General features: G+C 39.0%; 1 protein-coding gene across 1 annotated transcript; it reads right to left on the reverse strand.

Annotated features, from left to right (window-relative positions):
* Positions 1-3,179: 3,179 nt before the first annotated feature.
* Positions 3,180-19,801, reverse strand: grin3a (glutamate receptor, ionotropic, N-methyl-D-aspartate 3A). The gene is made up of 9 exons (XM_053646008.1): positions 18,448-19,801; positions 12,070-12,671; positions 10,212-11,262; positions 9,942-10,087; positions 8,985-9,100; positions 7,744-7,895; positions 7,441-7,599; positions 7,196-7,266; positions 3,180-3,648 (listed from the first exon to the last, which is right to left on the reverse strand). The coding sequence occupies exons 1-9, from the start codon at positions 19,159-19,161 to the stop codon at positions 3,270-3,272; spliced, it is 3,390 nt and encodes a 1,129-aa protein (XP_053501983.1). The 5' UTR covers positions 19,162-19,801; the 3' UTR covers positions 3,180-3,269.
* Between the last annotated feature and the right edge of the window lie 5,751 nt (positions 19,802-25,552).

Consider the following 25,552-nt stretch of genomic DNA (forward strand, 5'->3'; position numbering starts at 1 on the left):
CTGACATATGAAATATGAGCATCTGCTAACTCTGGAACCTGAGTTCACTTTAGAAAAAATAATGAAAAATACAGATCTAACCTTTTGTTGAACAAGCGTCCTCCTTTCAAAATATGGCATTTAAAGTGATGGATCCAGACAGACTATATTCCATACACTCCATACTACTACAGTATACAGCAGTCTCTGCTTTCAAGCTTGATCTTTCACATTATACCCAAGGGGACTGGTTCAGTCTGATGTCTGTTTAACTACAGGGGTTAAAATGGAAAGTGTGTATTATAGATTGAGTAGATTGTTATGGCATTGCAAATCTATGCAGTGTCTATTGCACAGATGCTGGAATATGTCTTAGCTACACTATATAGGGAAAAGTATGTGGACACCTGACCATCACACTTATATGTACCAATTCGAAAAATCAAGGACAGTACAACAGATTTAGTCCCCTTTTGCTGTTATAACAGCCTCCACTCTTCTAGTAAGGCTCTTAATTAGGTTTTCACATGGGTGATAGGTGTTGGATAACTTTTTTTTTTTGCCTTAATTAAAAAATTAAAAATAAATAAAAACTGTATGTGTTTACTCAGGTTACCTTTGTTTTATGTTGTATTTCGTTTGACGATCTAAAACTATTTAGTATAAGATGTACACAAAAACAGAAGAAATACACATACTTTTTCACAATAATGTACTAAAAGTACATACTTTTGTTTGTGCATTAAGAGTATGCAAGTACGTTGTGTAACGGAAGAGAACGTTGCCCAGAAGAGGCCACTGTCACCATAAACAAACTCCTCGTTGCATTTCAGCTTTTCTTCATTCATAATTTTGTTTATATACTTTATACTATATCATTTAATTGATCATTCACTTGATTTACTTTTACACATTTCATTCACACCTCTCTAAAATGCATACTTGAATTCCGCGAAGTTTTGTCACCAAACTCCTCCCTTGCGCAAGACGTTTAGCTGAAAAAGTGTCCACGGATCCACACTTCGAAAATCTACTGGAAATAGTAGACCATCCTGGTACCTTTGGGATACACATTTCAACATACTACCGTTTGAGATATACTAATTCTCATCTCGGATACTATTTAGCAGGGATAGCATGCCAATTGGGACGCAGGGGACGTCTTTATGGACCTTGATTTGTGTGCAGGGGCAATGTCATGCTGGAACAGGTTTCAACCTGTTAGTTCCAGTGAAGGGAAATTTTAAAGCTACAGCTTACAAAGAAATTCTATATAATTGTAATACATTTGTAGCAACAGTTTGGAGAACAAATGGGCTTTATGAGGTCTGTGATCCTATGTATGCAACCATAATCTAGATTGTATTCTGAATAAGATATTAACTACAACGATTAATTTCCTCTTCTTGTCTCTGGATGGATTGAAATCCGACTTTTGTATTGCAAAAGACATGCAAATCAGCTAATAACACTTGACTTCCTGTGTTGTTCCATATTTCCAGTTATTTGATGCAAAGTACTTTCTGCATCAAAATATAACCATTTTTTGTTGGACCACGTGTTATTATGTAATGCACAGGCTCCCAACAGTGATCCTGGAGTACTCCTTGTCCTGTATCAACACACCTGATTCAACTAATCAGCTAATTAACAGTGCTTCCTGAGTTAAAGAGTGTCTGTTAGAGTAGGAAAGCACTAAAATGTGCTGGACAGTGGATACTCCAGGACTGGGGTTGGGAACCTGTAATTTAATCTAATGACAGCAGTTTGGTTGTTATATGTGGTTTGGAGTGGTGGATGTATTTATTCTAGCAATGCACTGAAATTTGGACCACTTCAGTCAAAAATGGAATTTCTGAAAGAGGGAAAAAAAAGGCTGAAACCTTTTGACTAAAAAAACAACAACAAAAAAACCCCCAAAACAAAACATGAAATACTCTCACAAAGCAAATCAAATGGAACACTTTACAAATAATTTTAATGGTGGATTCAGAGCCTGGTTGTGAGGTGGGTCACACCCTTCATGGAACCATCACAGGACACCATGCACATGCACGCACACACACATACATTCACATCTTATTCACACCTAGGGGCAATTTAGCATTACCAATCCACCTACCAGCATGTTTTGTAAATAATTCAAAATGGAGATGGACATGGAGAATGCAATGAAAACTCTGGGGACCATGAAGATGTGAGGCAGCAGTTGTACCCGCTGCACCACCATGTCACTATGCCACCTCATTTACATCCCAATCCCATCAATATACAGAATACAAAAATATAACCAGCAAAAAGATAAGCACCTACTAACATGCCATTGCCATCTGTAACCAGTTTTTGAGCTGATTTAAAAAAATTCACAAACACACAGTGACAAAGAGCCAAGTAAAACTAAAAAATGTTATGGAATTTCTTGCCATGGATGACCACCCATTTTCAGCTGTAGAAGATGTTGCATATCTTAACTAAAGGATCATGTCTCATTCCACTGTGCCTTTTAGATTGTGTTTTATATACCCAAAATGTAAATGCATCTCATATCTTCTGAATTGAAGACATTGCAGTTCAATTTGTTTTAATTGCATCTTAGTTGTATTTACATTTACTTTCATTTTTGTATATAAAATCCTTAAAATAAATGACCCAATGTATGTGGTCTCTGTGTTTCACAATAGAATGCACCCAGGAATCCAAATAACAGACCAAGTGTAGTGCAAATGACTGACTGAGCAAATGAAGGATTGAGCTTCTGAGATCTTAATCAAAGCTTGTTTTTAATTAAGAGATTCAGAATCCTTTCGCAGGTCACGGTAAAGACTTTTCTCGTTGCAACCAGAGAGACCGCATTCATGCTTCCTTATATAAAACAGTTTAGTGCTTTATATTGATATGCAGGAGGTGCTATCGTACATCACAATCTGACACCTTAAATATATATCTATCGCTCTGATGCACAGAGCGCTTTTCCCCTTGCACTATCACGCTGCCCATTGCAGTTACGCTCGCACACACACACACACACACACACACACACACACACACATACACAGAAAGGGTTTGTATCCAAATTTCTCACTGCTTTGTCCATCCTATAGACCAACTGGTCCAGAGAGATGCCAAGAAGAGCATTCAAAAAGAGAAAACTTAATAACAAAGAGAAAAATAAAATGTTCTTTTAAAAATATGTGCAGAGGAACATGAAAAGCTTCGACTTGGGAAGCAAAATAATCCATCATTAATTTCGCAGAGTCACAGACTTCCCCAAAACAGCTTCAGAGACTGCTCTAGGACTCGGGTGCCATGTTGGTTCTCTGGTACTGTTCCAGCTCCTTTTTTTTCTTCATGGCCAGCTGGAGCTGCTGTTTGATGATCTGAATGTGAGTCTCCAGGTCAGTCAGCTCCTGCACTATTGGGCTGTGTGCCAGGCCCAGCAGGTCTGTTTTCCCATTCGACTGTAGAGGAAGCTGTCTTTTCAGCTGAGGAGGAGGAGGAGAAACAGGAGGAGGAGGAGGAGGAGGAGGAGGAGGAGGGGGGAGGAGCTCTTTACACTGTAAACACTCCAAATTGTTCTGCTGTTCCTCTTGGTTGGAAAGGCGACAACGTGGGCAGACCGAGTTTTCACAGACGTTCCAGAGATTTTGCTGGTTGTTCCCAATGTTGCACCTTTTCACAGAGCAAAGAGATGAAGGCATGATTTAGTCCAAATACATGTCTTTATGCTTAAATACCTATTATATTAACAATATCTGTGGCGACCTGGTAGAAATCTTGACAGTTTCTACTATATATAGTTCCAAAGACTGAAATATGTTTCTATTTTTGCATGGATTTTATTCTGGCATTTTAAAAACTGGTTGCCACCAAAAGTGTAAATGGAGGATTTAACAATTTCATTCTGACTGCAGTGCAGGAGCATCACTAACATCACGGACATTTTGACACGGCAGTACCTGTTTGCAAACTGAACTGATTAGGCTTATGTCTGTTTTGCTCTGGCACTTTGTTTAGCCCACAACTTGATCCAAGTGTAACATTCACCGTGTGAGGGAAACACATTAGCTTGGATGGTATTAGTCAATTTAACTTTTTTTTTTTTTAGTATTGCATTTGTTAAACTCGCTCCTTACCCAAAATAGTCAAACAAGATAAAAAAAAAAGATTTCCACATAATTCATTTTTTTTTTCTTCTTAAAGTTCAGGCAACAAAGCATGTTTTACAATTTTGGCCAAGATGAGTTTGTGTGCATATTTGTGTTTATTTAAGTAGCAAAGAAATTAAAAGTCAAAATATCCCACCTTTTTACACCAACTTTTAGAGAAATGTCTGAAGTGAATTCATTTTCTCTTAAACTTATGAGGTCTTTAAAGTAAACTTTAGGAATACATTGTAAATCCAAACAAGTGGAACTCATCCAGACAGGGATGCCTCCACTGCCAACAAGTCTAGTCTTTCTTGTTACAAAATTGTATGCAAAATATACCTAAAACATGAAGTATGTTTTGAAGAAAATCTGTTGCAGACATTTGAGCTTGCTGTGACCTTCACCCTGTTTGGAATCATTCTAAAATCATATCAGTTCTTCGACTGGTTACAATGATTAATCCATAAAAATCTTACAAACCGCTCATTCTTGAGATTCAAGAATCTCAGAGGGATGTACAGACAGACAGGAAGAAGTAGAGGTTGACAGACAAACCAAAAACAAACAGTAACACCTTCACCATCGCATGGTGAAAGCATAAAAATATTAGGGGTTTTTTTTTCCAACCTAAAAGTGTATTTATTGGTCTTTATTGGTAACTTATTGCTTGAATGTTGAATTCTCTTTCAAAACATCCAAGCTTAGCAATTATAACCTTATTACTACTTAAGAGGGTAAATGTTTTCTGTTCTCAAAGGCGTTACTAGCCTGGTACCTTATGTTGCAGGGTGGTTTAAAAAAAAAAATGTTAAGATGCTCTTGACTTTGACAAATATAAAAAGATATTCCGACATTATCACATTGGGGATGTTATTACATTTTGTTTGAAGAGTGACCTTTTCCTTTAGGTATATTAGTATAATATTCTTAGTTATTCACAGAAAAATATCAATTTGTTTATTTATTAGTCTCTATATATTACTTTATTATTATATTGCAGTAGTGGGCTTAATTATTCATGGAAGCAGGTTGTTAGGAATCTAGAACCAACAAGCTGAAAGGAGGGTGAAAGGAGGGCTAAGCTTCAAGCATACACAGCGTAAATTTGGTTTTTGAAAAAGGATGAATCCATTTATTCTTTTGGGCAGTAAACTATTCAAATGACTGAACAAATATACAAGTACTTCAGAGAGGCTCAAATCAATCCTGGCAAGAATTCAACATGTATTAGTTGATAATTTCACAGTGAATATACAAAAGCTTCATAATAGTAGGATCACTTTCAACCTATTATTTGGTTAAAAAACCCCCCAAAAAACAGTACCAGTGTTTATATGCAGGTTATTAATCCAACAACGTAACAATGGCATATCAAGGAAAAAATACACCCTTCAGCCATAACATTAAAACCACTGACAGGTGACGTGAATAGCATTGATTATCTTGTTGCAGTGGCACCTGTCAAGGGGTGGGATATATTACGCAGCAAGTGAACAGTCAGTTCCCAATGTTTATGTGTTGGAAGCAGGAAATATGCACAAGTGTAAGAATCTGAGTACTTTCACAAGGGACAAATTGTGCTGGCTAGATGACTGGGTTAGAGCATCTCCAAAACGGCAGGTCTTATGGGTGGTTCCCAGTATGAAGTGGTTAGAACCTACCAAAAATGGACCAAGGACTGACAACTAATGACCTGGTAACAGGGTCATGGCTTATTGATGCACGTGGGGAGTGTAGGCTAGCGTGCCTGGTCTGATCTCACAGATGAGCTACTATAGTACAAGCTGTTGAAAAAGTTAAAGCTGGCTATCATAGAAAGGCGTCAGAACACACGGTGCATTGCAGCTTGCTGTGTATGGGTCTACAGACCGGTCAGAGTGCCCATGCTGATCTCTGTCCACCATCAAAAGCATCACAATGGGCATATGAGCATCATAACTGACCATGAATCAATGGAAGAACGTGGCATCGTCTGATGAATCACGCCAGGTGCGTGTGTGATGCTTACCATGGGGAAGAGATGGCATCAGGGTGCACTATGGGAAGAAGGCAAGCCAGCGGAGGCAGTGTGATGCTCTGGGCAATGTCCTGCTGGGACCTTGGGTTCTGTCATTCATGTGGTTTTTCCTTTGACACGTACCACCTACATGGCAACGGTATTCCCTAATGGCAGTGGCCACTTTCAGCAGGATAATGCACCCTGCCACACTGCAAAATTGTTCAGGAATGATTTGAGGAACATGATATAGTTCAAGGTGTTGATTTGGCCTCCAAATTCCCCAGATCTCAGTCCAATCGAGCATCTGTAGGATGTGCTCGACAATCAAGTCTGATCCATGGAGACCCCACTTCGGCCCCTACGGGGTTTGCAGGATCTGCTGCTAATGTCTTGTTGCCAGACACTACAGCACAACTTCAGAGGTCTTGTGGAGTCCATGCCTTGATGGGTCAGAGCTGTTTTGGACCTACACAATATTAGGCAGGTGGTTTTAATCTTATGGCTGGTCGGTGTATGTCTCTTACTACATTTTCATTATAACTAAAAGCTTCGGTGTGGCTGTGTCAGATTACATAATGATTGACTGCTGTATATCCCAGGCAGTGTAAACAAATCAGGAACAGTGCTAGTGCTAGAAAGGTGTTTAGGAATCTCAGAGCTTTCTTTTCTAGTCCGTATTAAATTTACCATAGAAGTTATATCTAATAGTAAAGAGCTAATTCTGAAAATAAGTTCACACAGGCTTTAAGACAAGCAAGGCATTTGAAAACTGAGCTGTTGTGGTGAACACTATGACTGGGCTTGTAAGCGTCTGGCTGATTTGGTACCTTTGACACTAAATGGTAGTGGATGCATGCACATAAGTTTGGCTCGATTACATTTAACAAAAATATAAATGGAGATTTTTTTAACAGGTTGTTCAGTTATGGTACATGTGCAGATTTCTATTCAACTCTCATTAGTTTATTGGCTTCATTATCAGTTAGTGGGCAAATATGATTACATTTAATAATATCATTTAGCAGACACTGGGCATATCGGGACATGCTGTGTAATAATGGATCCTTACCTTTTTTCCGGTTTCGCAACAGTTGATAATTTGTCTTCATTGAGGGTCGGGTTAAGTGCTCGATGCAATCTCTGACAGAGCAATCGTATTAAGTGTTATTAAAGACAACACAGAGAGCAACTGGGAATATGATAATATAATTGCATCAATCTGACTCAGGTTTTCATTAATGCTCTAATACATTACTGAAATGAATATTAGATTATACTGAAGTTATCAGTCAGAAAAACAAAAAATAGACTCACTTGACTCGTATGAAGCCAGTACTGTGGCTTGTTCTGCATCTTGGGTATCACCCAGCGATGGACAACGTGTTCAGCAATAGTTGTGAGGAGAGACAAAGCGACTCCTATGCACAGCATTACAAATAACCCTGAGAAATGTTTAATCCCCATCTGTAAAGTCTAGATATCAGAACAAAGTGCAAATTAGATTAAATCCAAGAGAGTAAAAAATAAAATCCCATACATACAGCATCATATGAAACGAGAGATTAAATGGACGACATATTGCTACTGAGCTTTGTTATATCATGTATATTTCATTACCTCTGTCACAGCAAAACTTCTTTTCCCACAGGGCACCACTTTGTACCACTTATCATGCAGCATGTCCATAAATCCATCTGACTTGTACTGGCTAACCAGCTCAGAGATATTTGAAGTCAGAGGCGAATTCTGTTTGAGACCAATGCCATAGCCTGTGAATTCAATTATTTGCAATGTTTATTAATGAATAAGAAATAGATGCAACTACAGTATGTAGACGTTCTAACATAGCAACCCTACATGTGTGGTGGTCAGGGAAAGCCCGTCCCATGTTGATGCTGCTAAATTCTGGCAAAAAGGCCAAAAAGAATCCTTTTTTTCAAAAAATGAGGATTTCAGAAGAATATATAGTAGAAGAATTCACCATGTGAAGTATTTTCCCAGGCTGCCACACATCATAAATCTGTACACAAGAATTCTATGTATACTCTTTGTTATATTAACATGCAAAGCACTATAAAGTCTTTATACATATGACAGCTGTGATCTTTATTATGCAGACTCTTAATTCTACAGACATGGTGTCTGAAAAATTCTCTGTACTAAACAGTATTCTGCCACAGCCCTAAACATGTGAGCAATGATGCAAAATGTTTTAAACATTTTCCTTCATCTGGAACACGTGGTAAATAGATTTCCTTCAACATTTTGAAATAAAAATGTTTCAACTCTTGATAACCTGGCACTGATTTCAAAAACTGAAGCTGGCTATAACCAAAACACATTTTTAAGAACAGTTTAACAAATTAAAATTCTACAGTACATTATGACTAGAATGTGTAACGTGGAATCGTATCGCTGTATTATGAGTAAATTTGATATATTTCTCATGTTAGTTACATAAAGCCTAATAGGGGATAAAAAAGCTTAATAAATAATTACGTGTAAATTATATATTTTTGTTTCAATACTGACAAGATTCAGATACAGGTTTTTAGTGTATGCTTAATTAATGCATAATCTATAGTTAAGTCCCAAGGTGAAAGACATTCATGTGTAAAAGAGGAAACATTTTCAACATTATCTTAACCCTGAATATGAACCACTTTTGTAGAATGACCCTTATACACTTATTGAGTAACAAACTTTTTAAGAAGTATTTTAATTTATTTTGTAATTTTCTTTTTCACTTGACAGTTTCCCTATGGAAATCAATTCTTGTCATATGGTGGCTTGATACATAATGAAATTCATTCAGTATCTTAATAAGTATATAAATGAAGAATCACTGATTAACTTGCCTTCAATTGCAAATGGTTTCCCCACTGTGAGAGTTTTACAATCAGCATCAATGGACACTTCATAGTCTAAGAGGGCTTTGTCCATAATAAAAGCATCTAGTTTTTGAGGATCATCCCTGAAAAGATAAATAAAATAGGCCTATTATGCATTACGATAACATTTTTACTACAATGTCAGTCTGATCATTTATGAGTGATCAGTTCTTTCAAAAAGAGTACATTATAAAAAAAAAAGCATATCTTGGTATTTAGACTTGCACAGAATATTGTGTAAGAACTGGACATAGCATTGATTTTAATGTGTTCCACAGAATAAATAGTCTTTCAGATATCATTTAAGATGTAGAAAAGGTGTCGGGAGGCAGTTATGCCACAAACTTAGTTTCTTGTAGTAGTCTGTTTCAACAGCATGCTATCTTGGAAATAGGGTTTGCAGCTGGACTTTAGTCAATGGCATGCACTACATTTTATATGGTTTACAAAATCCTGAAGCCCATTATGTCTGAGGCTGTTTGAAGGATTTTCAAAATCCATACTAGCAGATATTTGGAAACACTCGATTCAAGGACATTCTAAAAGAGGATGTGAGAGATCAAAAGAGCACAGGTCTAAGAACACATTCAGTTGATGCAGTCAGGAAAACTGAATTTGCTGTGGATGCTAGATGCTAGTCTGTACATTCCTGTGTTTATGTTAGGGTTTATCTTGCTAGTCCAAGCTCCTTACTCCAGCACCATTTTACCCTGCTTCCAGCCACCAAATTCCATCTATTCGAGGTTCCCTAATGGCTATGTATGGTCCCAAGTATCACTGTAACCCCATTTCTACTTTGCTATCTAGTAGATACATAGTAGTAACCAGTATTGGACAACTCTAGATTCAGGTTCTGATATATATGTATGTATGTATGTATGTATGTGTATATATTAGTCCTTTTCTGTAATGATTATGACTTACTTAAGGTGGTCTATTCCATCAGGGGTTGTAGGAACATTATATCGCCTCATGTATTCATGCATCTCTGGAAAGCTTTTTTTCACATAATCCTCAGCACTGCTCTCCCGTACGGTCCCAAATCGGAAACCCTGCGATGGATGATGGAGCTTAAAGGGACGGATAATTCCCGTTAGTAGTAGCAATGACTTCAATGACCACAATTTAGAATTTGGGCTCATCCCTAAGCCATTTATAAAACACTCTGCAAAAAGGTACTTAAGATGGTCTTACCTTGGGGTCGTGTATACCTGAAAGCTGCTCATACGTCTTTTCCCCAACCATCACGGCAGCCAGATTGGCTGTGTATGTTGAGAGACAAAACAGACAGAATATGGCCCAGAGATTCATTAGAAAGCGGCCTGTCCAGCACTTGGGTGGCTTGATGGCAGCTGTCCTACCGAACAAGATGGCATAGCAAACATTGAGTGCTGAAGAGAAGGAGAATACACGGTCCCTGTTTCGGCCTTTGGGCGTCATCCCAAATGGACTCTTCCACTCATACAGGGTAAGGAATACAGCAGTAACGTGGAGAGATGCAAAGATGCCCAGCCACATGCTCCAGTGTAAGGGCCACATGAAGGCACCAATGGGTGCTGCCGTGTCTCTTGTCCTCACTAGGATGCCCAGGCTGGTGGAGAAGAAAGGGCTGGTGAAGTCGATAACCTGACTGCGAGCTGAGTTGATGCTAAATGAAGTGACAGCCAACTGTGCTGCACCACTCAGCAGGTCTCCCACCAAGCCTGTCCAGCGGCCGTTCTTGTAGGCACCATACTTTCCATCTCCCACAATATAGAGGTCAAAGTCAAAACCCACATCCTCAGCTAGTTTCTCCAGCAGGTCTATGCAATAGCCATAGCAGCACTTCTTGAGCTTGGTGGGAACTGTGCTGTTGCCAGACTGCAGGCCATGGAAGAGGGCATCAAGGAGTGCTGTGTCATTGGTGAGTGGGTCAAGGCACAGCTGCCCTGCTGGGCACTGACCATCATCATCCACCTCTCGCGTGAATACAAAGGGGTGCTCTACCAGCGTCACTACCCGCAGGTGCAACCTGGAGGAATGCCTCCAATCGCCACCTGGGTGTGAACGTTTCTTACTAGGCCAAACTCCATAGTCCAGTACCACTTTTCCCTGCTTCCAGCTACCAAGTCGCGTCCATGCAGGGCTCCCTAATGGATCATGCTGCAGATTCCAAATAAAGTGATGGCTTTTGGAGATAATGGTAGATTCATCCTGAACATGAATGGAGCCACTTAGCCCATCAAATGATGTGTTGGCCATGAACCTGGGGAACAAGAGTACAACAGTTTCAGGGCCTTTTCCTTATGAAGTCTTTCCTTTCTTTTACTTTACACAATAGTTTTCTACCTTTTGCCAGAGAAAAATTGGGGTCTAATGAGCATGGAGCTCAGTATCTATGAATTTCCTCTGGCAGATGAATAACCGGTTCAAAAAGAATGATTTTGCTTTGCTAGCACTATGAGCATGTCAGCTACCTTTCAGAACGTCATACCCTACAACCCCTCGGCAGCTTTCTATCTAATCACTATGATAACACTTTCCATCTACAAGGTTGTTATTTTCTCCTCTTGGCTTATCCCAGAAAGAGCCAATTTAAAAACTTGTTCTGTGTTTTCCCTTCTTTATATGTAAATAATAGTCATTTGTGGATGCAAAGGTATATAATCATCAGCAAAATGTCAAGGTGGTTTACTTTGGCAGATATAGAGATATAACCACACTTTTCTATTAGAATGAAAAGGAGGCTTATCTAATGGCATAAATGTTTTTTGGGAAACCATTCTGAAGTTATGTGAAGACAGGAAACCCAATAAATATGAAAATGGCACTATGAAGTATGTGCTTGAAAATCTCTGAATTGAAAATTTCTGAAGCAAAGCGAGAGTAAAATCGCCCATCCTCTTGCTTAAAGTAGTACTAAAAGGTATTTTAAAAGAACGGCCCCTGAAGTTAATTCTTATCTGACAACACATTAAAGTAGGATTTAAAGATGAGAAAATACAGTCATAGACATTACATGATGCATGGAATGAAACTTGAAACATAGTAGAATGCATGCATAAATTACTACCTGGACAGATAGCTTCCTGAGGTGAGATTTTTATCCTCAATCACCATGCAGTTTGTGATGCCAGGGATAAGCGCCAGCTCTGGAGACACAGTGGCAGCTGATCCAACGGCCCTGGCAATAAACTCCAAAGAGTCCTGAACGTAGTGATCCAGAGCAGGCTGCCTCATTCGCCCATGCGCCATAAGGCCCATCGGCAGCCCCTCGGTCCTTAACTCCTCCACGTTCTGCGAGTCCCCTATAATCCAGTGGTAGTCTGGCAGCACTAACCCAAGCTTTGCTATGGTTATAAAGATCCTCTTTATGTCCCGAATATCACATCCAAAAGTCACAATGGTGGATGTTATGTCCTTAATGGAGGTCATGTGACTCTGCAGGGCTGTCTGAAAGTCACTTTTGCTGCTGCTGTTAGTGGAAATGTTGACTATGGAGCCCAGGTGAAATTTTGAGTTGTTGCGAAGCAGGAAGATGAACTGGGAAATATTCAGCTCCTGGCACATCAGCAGGCTCACATCGTACCAATTATTAATGGAAAGAAGAGAATAGATTAAGTCCACCTGAGGAGTCTGGGGATTCTGCATGGCCATCTGGAAATGGAGCGAGTTCTGTCGGGTGGGAATGAAAGGGAAAACAAGTTACAGAAAATGGAGCTTAAAAAAAGGCAGACATACAGTAGCTTGTGTCTTTCATTGGAGTGAAATGCAACAGCAGGACAGGAAGCTTGCTCTGAACTGTTGTCATGAATTGCCCATACCTCCCATTCAGTGAAAAATCAGGTTTTCCACTGGACACACTTTTTATCATATTATCATATCCAATCAGCACTGGCTTAGCTCTGTGATGATCATAAACCATGTAAAGCTTTAATGTTGAATAGTCATCAGCTGCCTGAAAACATGTTTATATTCCATTTTTACACAGCGTCTTCATTAAGGCATTTACGTTTTATTGTTTACAGCTTGATGCTTTTAGTATTCAACGAGAATATATGCAATTACCTCAAACTACTTGCTATATTTCACTGCAGAAGGTAATAATACTGTACATTTTCACAGACCAACCCATGTTTGTTTGTGTAGGTATTTGAATGGTGTCATTTTTTGAATTTTAAATATGAAGTCAGTATGAATGATGTTAAGGTCTAAAGGCCTCAGGGCTGTTCTGAACTCATTGGTTAAGGCTTTGAGATCGTGATCAGACGGTTGCGAATTGAAGTTCCGCTGCCAGAGAACAACTGCTGAACTTGAGGTGTCATTTGGGAATAACTGCCTGCCAAATTAATAAAGGTAGGCAGAATGTGTTAATATTTAATAAATCTTCCAAAACACTTCATACCTCTATGGAACCTTTAGTCATTTCCAGCCATGGTTACCAGGTCTCAGCAAAATGTCCAGTCCAAATATATCTCAAAAACTTCTCAAAAGAACATGAAAAGGGCTCCAAAACAAGGTTACTGTGTACTGATTAGCACTATATGTAATTCACCTTTTTATTAATCACCTGTTACAGCCACTATCCATTCCATAACCTCCCTTTCCCTCACCAGAACTTTGTGATTCTGCCAATTTCGGCATAAACACCATGACCCTGGCGACCCTGTTTCCAACTGTTGCACATTAGACACATCAAAAAGCAAATAAATTACATTTAGATTAAACAGAATATTTGGAGTTTTCATGATAATCACAAATGTCAGTTTTTATTAACCTACTACTGGAGGCTTAATAGATATAATACTATAGAATAACCTTGTGACACCTCACTAAATCACTCATCAAGACATCTGGTTGAAATGCTTATCACACAAGTTTAATTTCCCTTGGGGAATCAATATTTACAGGCAGCAGAAAACACTCATTATAACTAGGTGAAATTTTAATTTTCATGGATTTATTTCCGGACAAAATGAGATTTACTTCTTCGTTTGTTTGGAAATAAATCCATTATTATTACTTTTCTTCTTCACAAGTTAAGTTATTTTTTTCTTTACTCATTATTATGACGCGTACAATCTGATCCAGCTTTCTGGTGAGCTACAATTAACACCTACAGAATTTTTGAATAGCTACATGACTCTAGAGCTAGATTTTTATTGTGGGTGTCCCTTTCTTTTAAATGATTTCTTGCGTAAACATTTTTGCTGTGAATATTTAACATTCAGTGTACAACAAGGATGGGCAGTGAAACCATTTGGCATGTACTCCAGCTTTGATCATGATTTTAGAGAGATGTTTGTGTTTGATATGTACAAATTCTTCAAAGCAGCATAGCCAGACAAAGGCTAAGGTACTTTCTCAGGCTCACTTTGAATAATTAAGGAATTGGGAAAGTGGGAAAATAATCCATGATTGGGTGATGTGATGTGATGTCCACTTTGGGGCTGTTACCACCCAGGTAATGGATTACAATAGTTACATTTAATGGTAAAGAATGGCTGTGAGGCAAGTTAGTTCCTGTTATTACTTGCATTATAAAATTAATTAACGATCATCTTCTGACCAATCAGATTCACTAATTCAACAATGCTGTGGTATACGAGATTTAATCACTGTGGATTTCTTTGCTGAGCTGCTTAGTTCTAAACATTAATTGTATTCTGCATCACTTTCATCAGTTTTTATTATTGTAGTAGAAATATTTAGATTTTTATGACATACTATATAGGTTTATAGAGGATAGCCACCTTAAGCTTTATCTCCTCACTTACAGCTGCAATCAAAATTATTCAACCCTCATTGCAAATCAGGTTTATTGTCAAAATTGACAGACTTTCAGCAGTTTGCAATGAACAAGTCAAACAAAAGCAATTGAAATAGTTCAACACAGCGAATGCTTCAAGGGGTTTTCCCAAATTCAACTGAAAATGCAACTATTCAAAATTATTCAACCCCTCCATGGCACGCATCTTTAGCAGAGCACCCTCTTGTTGTTATGACCTGCTGCAAATGAGATGCATAGCTTCTGGCAGCGTTTCTGAGGAATAACAGCTCATTCCTCATGAGCAATGGCCTCCAGTTCAGTAATATTCTTGGGTTTGCGTGCTGCAACCGCCTTCTTCAAATCCCACCAGAGATTTTCTATGGGGTTCAAGTCAGGTGACTGTCATGGCCCTGTAGAATCTTCTAGGACTATTTCTGCAACCAAGCCTTGGTGGAATTTGAGGTATGCTTAGTATCATCGTCCTGTTGGAAGGTCCAATGACTCCCAAGCTTCAGCTTTCTCACAGACCGCATAAAGTTTTCTCCTAGGATTTCCTGATACTTCAATGAATCCATCTTGCCTTCCACACACTGCAGGTTTCCAGTGCCACAGGATGCAAAGCAGCCCCAGAGCATCACCAAACCTCCACCATGCTTTACTGTGGACAGAGTGTTCTTTCTTCATCCTTCTTCCTCCAGACATACTGCTGATCTGTCATGCTGAAAAGTTCCATGTTTCCAAGTTTTGTTTCATCGCACCACAGAACAGAATCCAAAAACTTCTGTGGTTTATTTATATGATTTCGAGCCGAGTTTTCTTGTGCTTTTGGGTCAGTAGTGGTGTATGTTTTAGAGTTCTAGCATAGAAACCTTCGGCATTTAGTACGCATCATACTGTGCTCACTGAAACCTCAGTGCCTGTTGCCACCAAGTCTTGCTGCAGGTCTTTTGCAGTCACTCAAGGGTTTTTCACAACCTGCCTTCTCAGAAATTTGGTTACAGCCATTGATAGCTTCCTTTTTCTGCCCCGTCCAGGTATTTCATATGGTGCCATGTTCTACTTCGTTTGACAAATTACATGTGACTGGGGCAACTTGTAGGGTTAAATGATTTAGTTAGGAAAACTTCTATGACTTCTTTAGAGGATCATTTTTAGTCTTTAGCAGTCTAACCCTAACCCTACAAGCCTACCTCGTTTTAATACTTTTGTAATATATTTCAAAGGTCATGCAGCACTTCCCAGAATATATATATTTTTTAAATATTTCCTCATCATGCTATACCAGCACACCCATTAGTACAAGAAACCTCCTTAGAAGGCCTTTATTTTTCATCATTTCAATTAGCCACATATTTGTGCATCATAGCCCATAGTTAAGAATGAATAAGCATCTGGAGTAGGAAGATCCGAATGGAACAAGACAAATGTTGACTCAGGATTTATCCTAGACAGCCAGAGCTTGTCTTTATCTGCCTTCTGTCTATGTTGAAAAAAGCAGCCATCACAATTTGTACCAGACAAGCCAAAGGTCAATAACAAGATTCGGTCAACCCTGGCGTTTGATGTTGATGGATGCACACTGTGACACTGTATTGAATTCGGGGCTTGTTTTCACCTGAACACATGTAAACACAGAGCTGTCTGACCAGAAGATGGTGCTAACTTCAAGTGGACTGACAGCCCCGAACGATGCCTGCGGACAATTTTCACCATCATGGGGAAGGTTTTGGAAGGTTTACACATGTTGAATGTATTTATAAGAAACATATGAGTGAGTCAGTCATGAGTCACCATTAGATCATTCATGAGTCACCCATTTAGATCATTTTTCTCTATTTAATATTGACCTCTTTAGGGAGGAAAATATTTTTAACTGGTGCTTTTTATAGAACAACAAGGAGTCAGGTTTTTTCAGGTAGAGAATGTATGGTGAACATCTTGTATGGTGAATTAACACCTGGCATTTGTGTCACATTCTCGACTCATATACAATACATTATATAGCAGGTTTACACTTATAGATACAATTACCTGCATTCATAATCAGTCAAGTCTTACATCTGTAATATATGTACAGTCAGTCCCTCCAGGATTTTGCGATCGCAGACATGAACTCCCATCGCAGGAGCTTGCAATTTTTCTAAATTACCGCAGATTCTCCACAGATTTGAGCCAAGACGCATCATGTGATGCCATCACAACGTGCATTCAGCCAAATCCCCCTTCAATTAATGCATGTCGAACATGCATGCATTGCTAAAAGGTCTCATTTACCAACAAACATCACTGTGAAAGACTGTGGAAAACATTTTTGTGCAGTGCAATTTCATAATTTAAAGTAGTTTTCCACAGAAAAGCACGCACAAAAAAAAAAACTCATCACATTTGCATCACGATTTTTGAAAAAAGCCACAGCAAAATCAAGCATTTTTGCCTTCAACAATCAGAAAAAACTCAAAAACCTGTACGGACTGTGCAGTATTCTATTTATATGCTCCTATACCAGGGATGTACAATGTATTATTTGACTTGCTAAGAGATATCTCAGTATTGCCATTTGCAATACTGCTGTCAAAAACGACTACACTATGAAATAAGCACTAAACTTATCGTTTCTTTTTTTCCCTGTAAGCATTAAGTTCTCTTGTTCTCAGGTGTTTTGATAAATAGTACACTGGCATGATCCCAAAACAGGAATGAATTAATAATGGATAAATAAATGAACGCAAGCCAGTCTTTAACTGTAAAACACTGTAAGGCACAGATTTGCAGTTGACACGCTTGAAATAAGCCTTGCTACCCAAACCCTCATCTCTGAGAGACCTAGGCTATTACGCTGTGCAGTTTATACAAACGGTTCAATTGTATCCAGCTCGGAATTCAGCAGTCTTTTATGATATAAAATGACCTGTCCCGCTGTATGAGATGATACCAATCAATTATTTTCTATTAATTCTATATCTCTGCGATTAAAGCGACATCATGTTCTGCTTACATTGTCAGTCCGAACAGAAAATGTATGTGAAAACTTTGTTGCTTTGGTTGCAATGGCACTACATTGGATTCTAATACCGCCAACCAAAGAACAATTTTCTTCTGTGACGACAAAATCGAGCCAAAAATATCACCTCATAAAGCCAGTTTTAAAAAATCCATTGCAGTGTTGGTGTTTTAACCAAATTATTTCATTATTAAGAACTATAAAGCATCTATGGTTATTTATTGTGCGCCAAGGAACAGACAACTCTGACATATACAATATATAATTTGGTGGTGTCACCCTTTAATGTGCTCTTACCCATCCCCTTTTGCCACTCTGTGTCTATATATCTGGTCTATATAACTGTTTAAATATTTTGCAACACATTTCATGCCCAAGGTGTAGCAATATTATCAGAATGTGCTATTCTGTCCCTGTCTTCCAGCTTCCCAGCCCTGGAGTACCCTCTGCACATTTGAATGTTTTCCTTCCCTGACACACTCACTTCATTTCAGAGAGGGCTGGCAATTAGCTGATTAGTTGGATATACAGGACTATGGAGTACTCCAGGACTAAGGTCTTCTGAATGTCACCAATAAAATGATAATATCATACTCAGCTTGTAGGACAGAATGTTAGCCTTCAATCTGGTCCAAAAGAGGTAAGATGACCTAAGGTGAGGAAAGAAAAGAGACTCGTACCCGACTCTGACGCCTGAACTGGTTCTGAACGACGCTGATGACTGGAATGTGCAGCGAGGAGGACACGAACTCCAACTTGATGAACTCGTCTCTGTTCTCAGGAAACGCCATGATGGCTGAAACGCCTTGAACCACGACCGTGTGACACACACTCTGCAGGAACGACATGGGGTCGGAACACACAGGTGGAGGAGGTGAAGAGGAGAAGGAGAAAGCCGGTAGCTCGCCGAGTCCTACCTCCACAGCCATGACGATCTCCAGTGACAGGTTGTACGGTAACAGGTTCGGTAATCGGTTCAGAGTCTCCGCGGCCAGGAAGATGGAGTCTCTGGGTAGAAACGCGCTCGCGACTTGTTTGTGCACGGATTTACTTTTCGCGCCTTTTTGCTGGTTCGAGCCTTTAGTCCTAACATCCCTCGCACCTTGTTCACTTACACTTTTCCTGACTAACTCGAGCTGTTCCCAGGTCGTTTCTCTGTCCGCGTCCCAATCCCACTCGATTCCTTTCCTCCCGAGGGAGCTGTGCGTCACGGCGCGGGGCTGAAGATGCACAGCTCCCACTCGCACCGTGTGCCCGATCCGTTTCAGGATCTGACATGGCTGCGGGTGCGCGAGGAGGCACGCGGGCGTCAAAATGAGCACCAACACGCCCGGCGCGAGCAACGGAAGCAGCACCAACCTTCCCAGCGTATCCCAAATCCCCGGAGCCGGCATTCCTCAACGCAACCTGCTGCTCTCGACGCGCTCGGGAAAAAGACGGCGTCCGCCTCCGCGCTCCCGTCTCCTGCTCCGCGTCCAGCGCCGGTTGGCTCGCTCTTCCGGTAATGTCCAGCACGCGGTGAAGTTTCGCTCCGCGCGATCGGCGGAATCCCGAGTGACCGCGAGCGGCGCGCGCGAGAGACGCGTTTCCAAACAGCCGTTTTTCATCTCCAGATGAATTTGAGAATAAAGTATTTATTATTATTATGACTGATTGAATTGCTATTTTCTCGAAACGTACGCACTTCAAAATCGTGCTGTTCCTATCCTCTATGCATTTTCATTAGGCTATATTTGCACGTTAACCAAAAATAATAATAATAATTGAAAAAAAAACAAACAAACAGAAAAATCTATTTTTTTACGCGCATTTACGCACGGGAAACCGAGAGAAAATATTAAAAGCCGATTAAAGAGTAATCTAAAGTCTTCCCAAATATCTCTAAAGACAGGAGGCAGTCGACGCCCACCGCGGAAATCCAGCGGCGCAGTGTTTGGCACGACGCACTGACGCTCAGGCGACGCGCGAGCTCGATTATTTTCCGTAGTGAGGTGCGCGTGAAGCTGCGCTAGCCAACACTAATGCAGCAACACATTGCCGTGACAGACACTACCCATGCATGACTCCATCCTAGATGTGCTATGAGTTCTACATACCATCATTTGGAAAACACTGTCCTTTTAAAGATACTTTACATTTATTCATTTTGCAGACATTTTAATTTCAAAGCACAATATAAGTAAGGTGGAATAAAGTACAACCTAAGCAGTTGAAGTACAATGTCATTAAACAAGGACATAATAATGGCTCCCTGGTGGTCCAGGAACCTCATAAATATTAGTCTCTAGTAAATAACTTTAACTGAGCAACCAGTGAATGTATTCAGTAGTACAGCAATGTAATGGACTAATTAACATGTTGCAAATACAGTCAGATTTCCCCCTCAGCTCTGTTGGAAAAATCAAGGCACTCCTCACGTCCTTGTTTACTAACGGAAGGTTTGCATTGGATCAAAGGGTTAATCAAAAGGACAGGGTGCTGATTCTCCATGCCAATATCCTTGTGTTGTCTATGTTTTAATCAGGTTTCTTTATAACCTCGCCTAGGCTGTCTAGGAGCCATTTCAACAACCACGAAGAAAATCAGTCTGACTAAAGATGTGTGAAACGTACTAGCTAAATGTGAATTCCTCACACAATCAATAATATCATGCTGTGACCGAGTCGTTGGACGTAGTGAACCTGACCTACGCCTAAAGAATTGAGTTTATAATCAGATACTGACTATCAAAATGTCCATGATGCTCCTGCACAATGACATCATCAAAACAGACAAGAGTGCCTACACACACTATGACCATGGACAATTTTTTTTTAAAGGTAAACAACCTAATAAAATGACATTAATTATTATAATTAATAAGCACAACACTCAGCAGAACAGAACTCATTAAATTAATCAGCGATTACCGTTTTATTTAGGTTACAGGCGGTCTGCCTCTTCCTTGGTAAGGAGCCATGTTAGAAATGCAAAGAAAATGAAAGATGTCTAAAAACTTACTAGCTAAATGTGATTTCCTCACGCAGTGAATACCCTGCTTTGATCAAGTCATTGGGCATAGTAAAACTGACCTAAGTCATGGAGAAATTGACATCAATCAGTTCAGTTTGTAATCAGATACCGGCTGTCAAAATGTCTGATGCTCCTGCACCATCACATCATCATCAAAACAGAGCAGAGCGCTCACACACTCTTTACAGATGACTGCAGAGAAAGATTTAAAATGTTTAAATAACCTAATAAGACATTAATAACAAGAAATTTGCTCACTGACTGAACGAATCAGTGATCATTTCCCTACTGATGTTACTGTGAGCAGAGATCAGTTGAGTGAAGAGACGATGATGAGGCTTGTGTTTAAATGCTGTGGGCAACTTTTACCTCAGGTGATGAGACAGAGACTGACGTGGATGACGTGATTTCTTATCGTATCATTTTCTTAACATTTCTTAACGTATAATTCTTTACAATTCGGCAGTTACGTTGTTTTTACACAAATAGATTAGGCGATAAATGTAGAGGTAGGTGGGTGTGTTGCAGTGGAATTGGATTGAAATCTTTAAATGCAAATGTCTCCTTTTACACTTTTGGCTGACTTTAAAATGCTGGAAATTAACTCGCGTACCAGAGACACCAATTTGAGTTCAGGAAAGTCTGTAATTTTATGAACTATAAAGTTGATGTCAGAAACCTTGTACAGGGTTTTTCCCAACCACCACACTTACAGGTACACTTCTACACTATAATGAGCAAATCTGATCTTCTCTACATAGGATTTACCTGCCACTCATATTATTTATTTGACTACATAAGACAGGACATGTGTACCCTGTAGTAGAATACCAGAATAGGCTTGGTAGTTTGATTTTTAATGTGCATACACTGTGAAATGGGTTCATGGAGCATTTTAAGGCAATAGATGGAACATTTTATTAGGAAGTGTGGAGAACAGAAATGTGCCATTCTTAATCAAAGGAAAGCTACAGTTTCCAGAACTGACCTTTTGGCTTCTTGTGAAAGCCCATTGCAATTAATTTCATGCTCACATTTCATGGTGGTCACCTAGGAATGCATATTTGTTCACATGGTTGTTCACATCTGAAATGAATATCTTGATGAGCAAATTTATGCTTTCACGCAGGAAATTCTGCACCATTAGAGTGCTATTAAAGTGCAATAATGTAATAGGGACAATTAAAACTGTGTACCGTTGTGTTAAAAATGTAATCTTACTATCCCGATATGTATGGGGTAGTAATGAGGGATCTAATGAGGCAGCAGAAGTTATAAAGCCCTTTTAGAGCTACTGAATTTGCAGTATCAGAGGGTTGTTCAGGTCCATAAACATGTCAGCACATTTGCCACTTTTTCAGGTCACTAATCAGAATGCAAAGCACACATATAAAAGCTAACTTTGCATTTAGAGAGACTTGAGTATTTGGTTTTCGGTCTAAACGGATGTTGTTTTTCTTTCCCAGTGATTCAGTGTCACTTATTTACTTTTTGAGTTAAAAAAGGAAAGTGGTGTGAAAAGCATGTCAAGGCAATCCTTTACTTCAAGAACTGTCAATGACTCAAATCCAGCACAATGCACAATGGAGAGTGTACAGCAGTTTGATGTTTTGGCTTAGTGTGAGCTCACTGCCTGTGGTTAAAAAAAGATTTTTATTATGGGACTATTTTAGGATTTGAAGTCACATTAATAAAATAATTTGAAATGTATTACCTAGACATTTTCAGAACTGTATGTTAGATTATAATATATGTCTGCTGATTTTCAGTTCTGACTGGTCAGAAGGTGTTGCTGTAATTTTCTATAACAACTGGTCTGACAAAATTGTTGGCTATAATTCAGACAGTGTAAACATTAATGCACTCGTTCTAATACGTTATCGTTTCTATATAGTGAAAGCATATTCACTAGGACTTGTATGGTGGACGTTCCTCATAATGTAAGACTGATAATAAACAGATTAAAAACATTTTGTCGTTTACCAAAGAAGAACGTCTAATCGCTGATGTGGATGTCTAAGAAGACGTTCATTTAACATTTAGGGAAGGATCTCCAGTTTCAGCACTTTGTTACAGTTGGTAAATTTTCCTCAATAGGACAGACTTCAGGACAGAGGAGATTGTGCTTTGTGGTTTTTCAGTAACAAGACAAGCAGCGTTGTAGTTTTTTTTTTTTTGTCTTATTAGCTTCAAGAAAGAGAAAAAAAGGAGGCTGGTGAGGGAATGACAGATTATAGCAGCTATAAACAAAGAGACAACAGGATCTAACTTGTCTCACAGATGTTCGTCTATATTAAATGTAACTATGAACTGTTGAAAAGTATTACATGTTGGTCATTAATACGTTCAAATTGTGATTGTTTGCAAATTGTTGTAGTATAAGAGGTATAAAACACTCCGGGTTGTGCAGTCATAGGGAAATAACCAATGTGACACATCATGATGTTATTGGTTATTTTCCCTGTCATGTTTTATTCCAGGTGAAAGTTTAAATGATAGAATAGAATAGAATAAAGAAACGCCATTTTCACGGCATTCAGTATGGTAAGGTCATTTTAGTCACTGTTTAGGATGAAACAAATAGTCACAATTTCAGAATAATCAGGTACAAGTTTGAAAGAAGGCAGATTAAAACACCCGATGATATGAATTGCATACATCAGGTCATTTTGACATTCATGAGGTCTTCTTCAAGGGCGACTGGATTACACAATGTTCTTCATTTTTACCCTATGAGGCTGCTTTCTGATTGAAACCATTTTCTCTTATTTAAAGCTCGGCATCTGATCTCGGACTTGAAAGCTGAATTATTCATATCTTTCCTCTGGTCTTAAACCTGCAAACATCAATTTGTAAAGAAGCATAACAGATGTGTGGTCATTGCACATGGATAATTTCGTTTGGAATCTTACTAAACTTGCATTTATGAAAAGATGCTTTTGGCAGGCCCCAGTCCCAACCTCGATTAAACCCTCTGTGTCACCACTCTGTGGGGTAGTGATATGACATTATATCTGTGGCTGAATTCTGGAAAACAGCCAAATATTGCACAAAATTTGTTTTGGAGTTGTTGTTTTTTTTTTTTTTTGCCAATAATGTACTTTGACACCTTTACTTTAAGTGAGCTCATTTTTATTTGGGCTACGTTACAACCTTTCCTTGGTTTCTGCCTGCAAAGTTCACATCATGTAAGAAGCCGGTTTAACAAATGCAGTATTAAATACAGTCAGTCTACTTAAAGAGTTCTAAAATGTTGCTACCTAAGTGTGAATGTTCTGATTTGATCAATTTGGATAGTTAGAGGTTCAGTTGGATGGTGGCTAAGTGGTTAACATGTTTACCTTGCACTGCTGGGGTTAGGGGTTTGAATCCCACCTTCATTCTCTGTGTGTGTACAGTAGCTTGCATGTGCTTTGGGGGTTTCCTACTGATGCTCTGTTTTCATCCCCCACATTGTCTGTAGTGTGCGATTTTGCCCTGCGATAGGTTGGCACCTTGTCTAGGGTGTCCCCCTGCCTTGTGTCCTTTTTTTTCCCCTCTTTTGAGGTTAATCAGTCACTTCCAGTCTTCTGCTTGAGACATGTTCAAATACAACACCAAATTCAGTTCAGGAAAACGTATAGCTTCCAAAGCTAGTAGAAAAAAATTTTCATTTAACCATGTGAAGGGTTTCCTTAAACCATCACATATATGGGTATAGGTTAAACCATATTCTTAGCATTATACATACATATACATAGACTTGCAAAGAATGTGTGGAGTCATAGACTAGAGCTGAACTTCCATTTGAACATGTCATTTACTGTCAAGGTCACATAATTCAAAGCATATTGCTTAAAGACCCAGTCTATATCTACAAGCTTGTGTTTAACTTGTGATATATGTTACAGAGACATTACCTCTTTATCGTTTAAACTGTGATAGATAGGTATATGGTCGAGTCGAAATGTGCGTCTGAAGATCAGGTAATTGTTGCTGCGTATCGCATACACATCCTCATTTCTCTTAGATCTGACATGTCTTTTTTTTTCTTGTCTGTAAGTCCCTGGAGTTGAAACCAAGGCTGTCTTGTTCTTTGACAGCAGTTTTGTCATTTTAAAAAGTGTAACAAAATCTCTGAAGTCTTAGGGGAGATAGCTAAAACCAAAATCCTCCAAATAACACAAGTGTGTCATATACTGTACAGCACACAAAATCTGTCAATTTGCACAGACTAATCATTCATATACATCAACCAGGGTGTTCTATTGCAGCCTGTGTGTCTTTAAAGACAGATAGACCGAGATACTTAATTGCAGCATTACAGTAGTAGCAAAAACACACTATTATAGATAGCTTAAATATAATAATAAATAGAGAAGCATAGTACAGAAAACAATAATATAGTCAAAATCTATTAAGGAGGAGAGGGAGCTTATCTCTGTAGAAGAAGTATGTAAAATATATAAACAATGCACTTGGATGCTGTGCAAATGAAAGAAAGAGTAAAAAACGTTAGAAGAAAAAAAATCATGGTGGATGTGCATGCTCTGAATGCACTATTCAAGCACTTTAGTGCTCAAAACAAAACACTGTTTTTCATAGATGTGCTATGAGTTCTACATACCATCTTTTTGAATACACAGTCCTTTTAAGATACTTTACATTTATTCATTTTGCAGACATTTTAATTTCAAAGCACGATATAAGCAAGGTGGAATAAAGTACAACCTAAGCAGTTGAAGTATAAGGTCCTTACCCAAGGACATAATAATGGCTCCCTGGTGGCCCAGG

Source organism: Ictalurus furcatus, chromosome 16 (assembly GCF_023375685.1).
Source record: "Ictalurus furcatus strain D&B chromosome 16, Billie_1.0, whole genome shotgun sequence".
Lineage (NCBI taxonomy): Eukaryota > Metazoa > Chordata > Actinopteri > Siluriformes > Ictaluridae > Ictalurus > Ictalurus furcatus.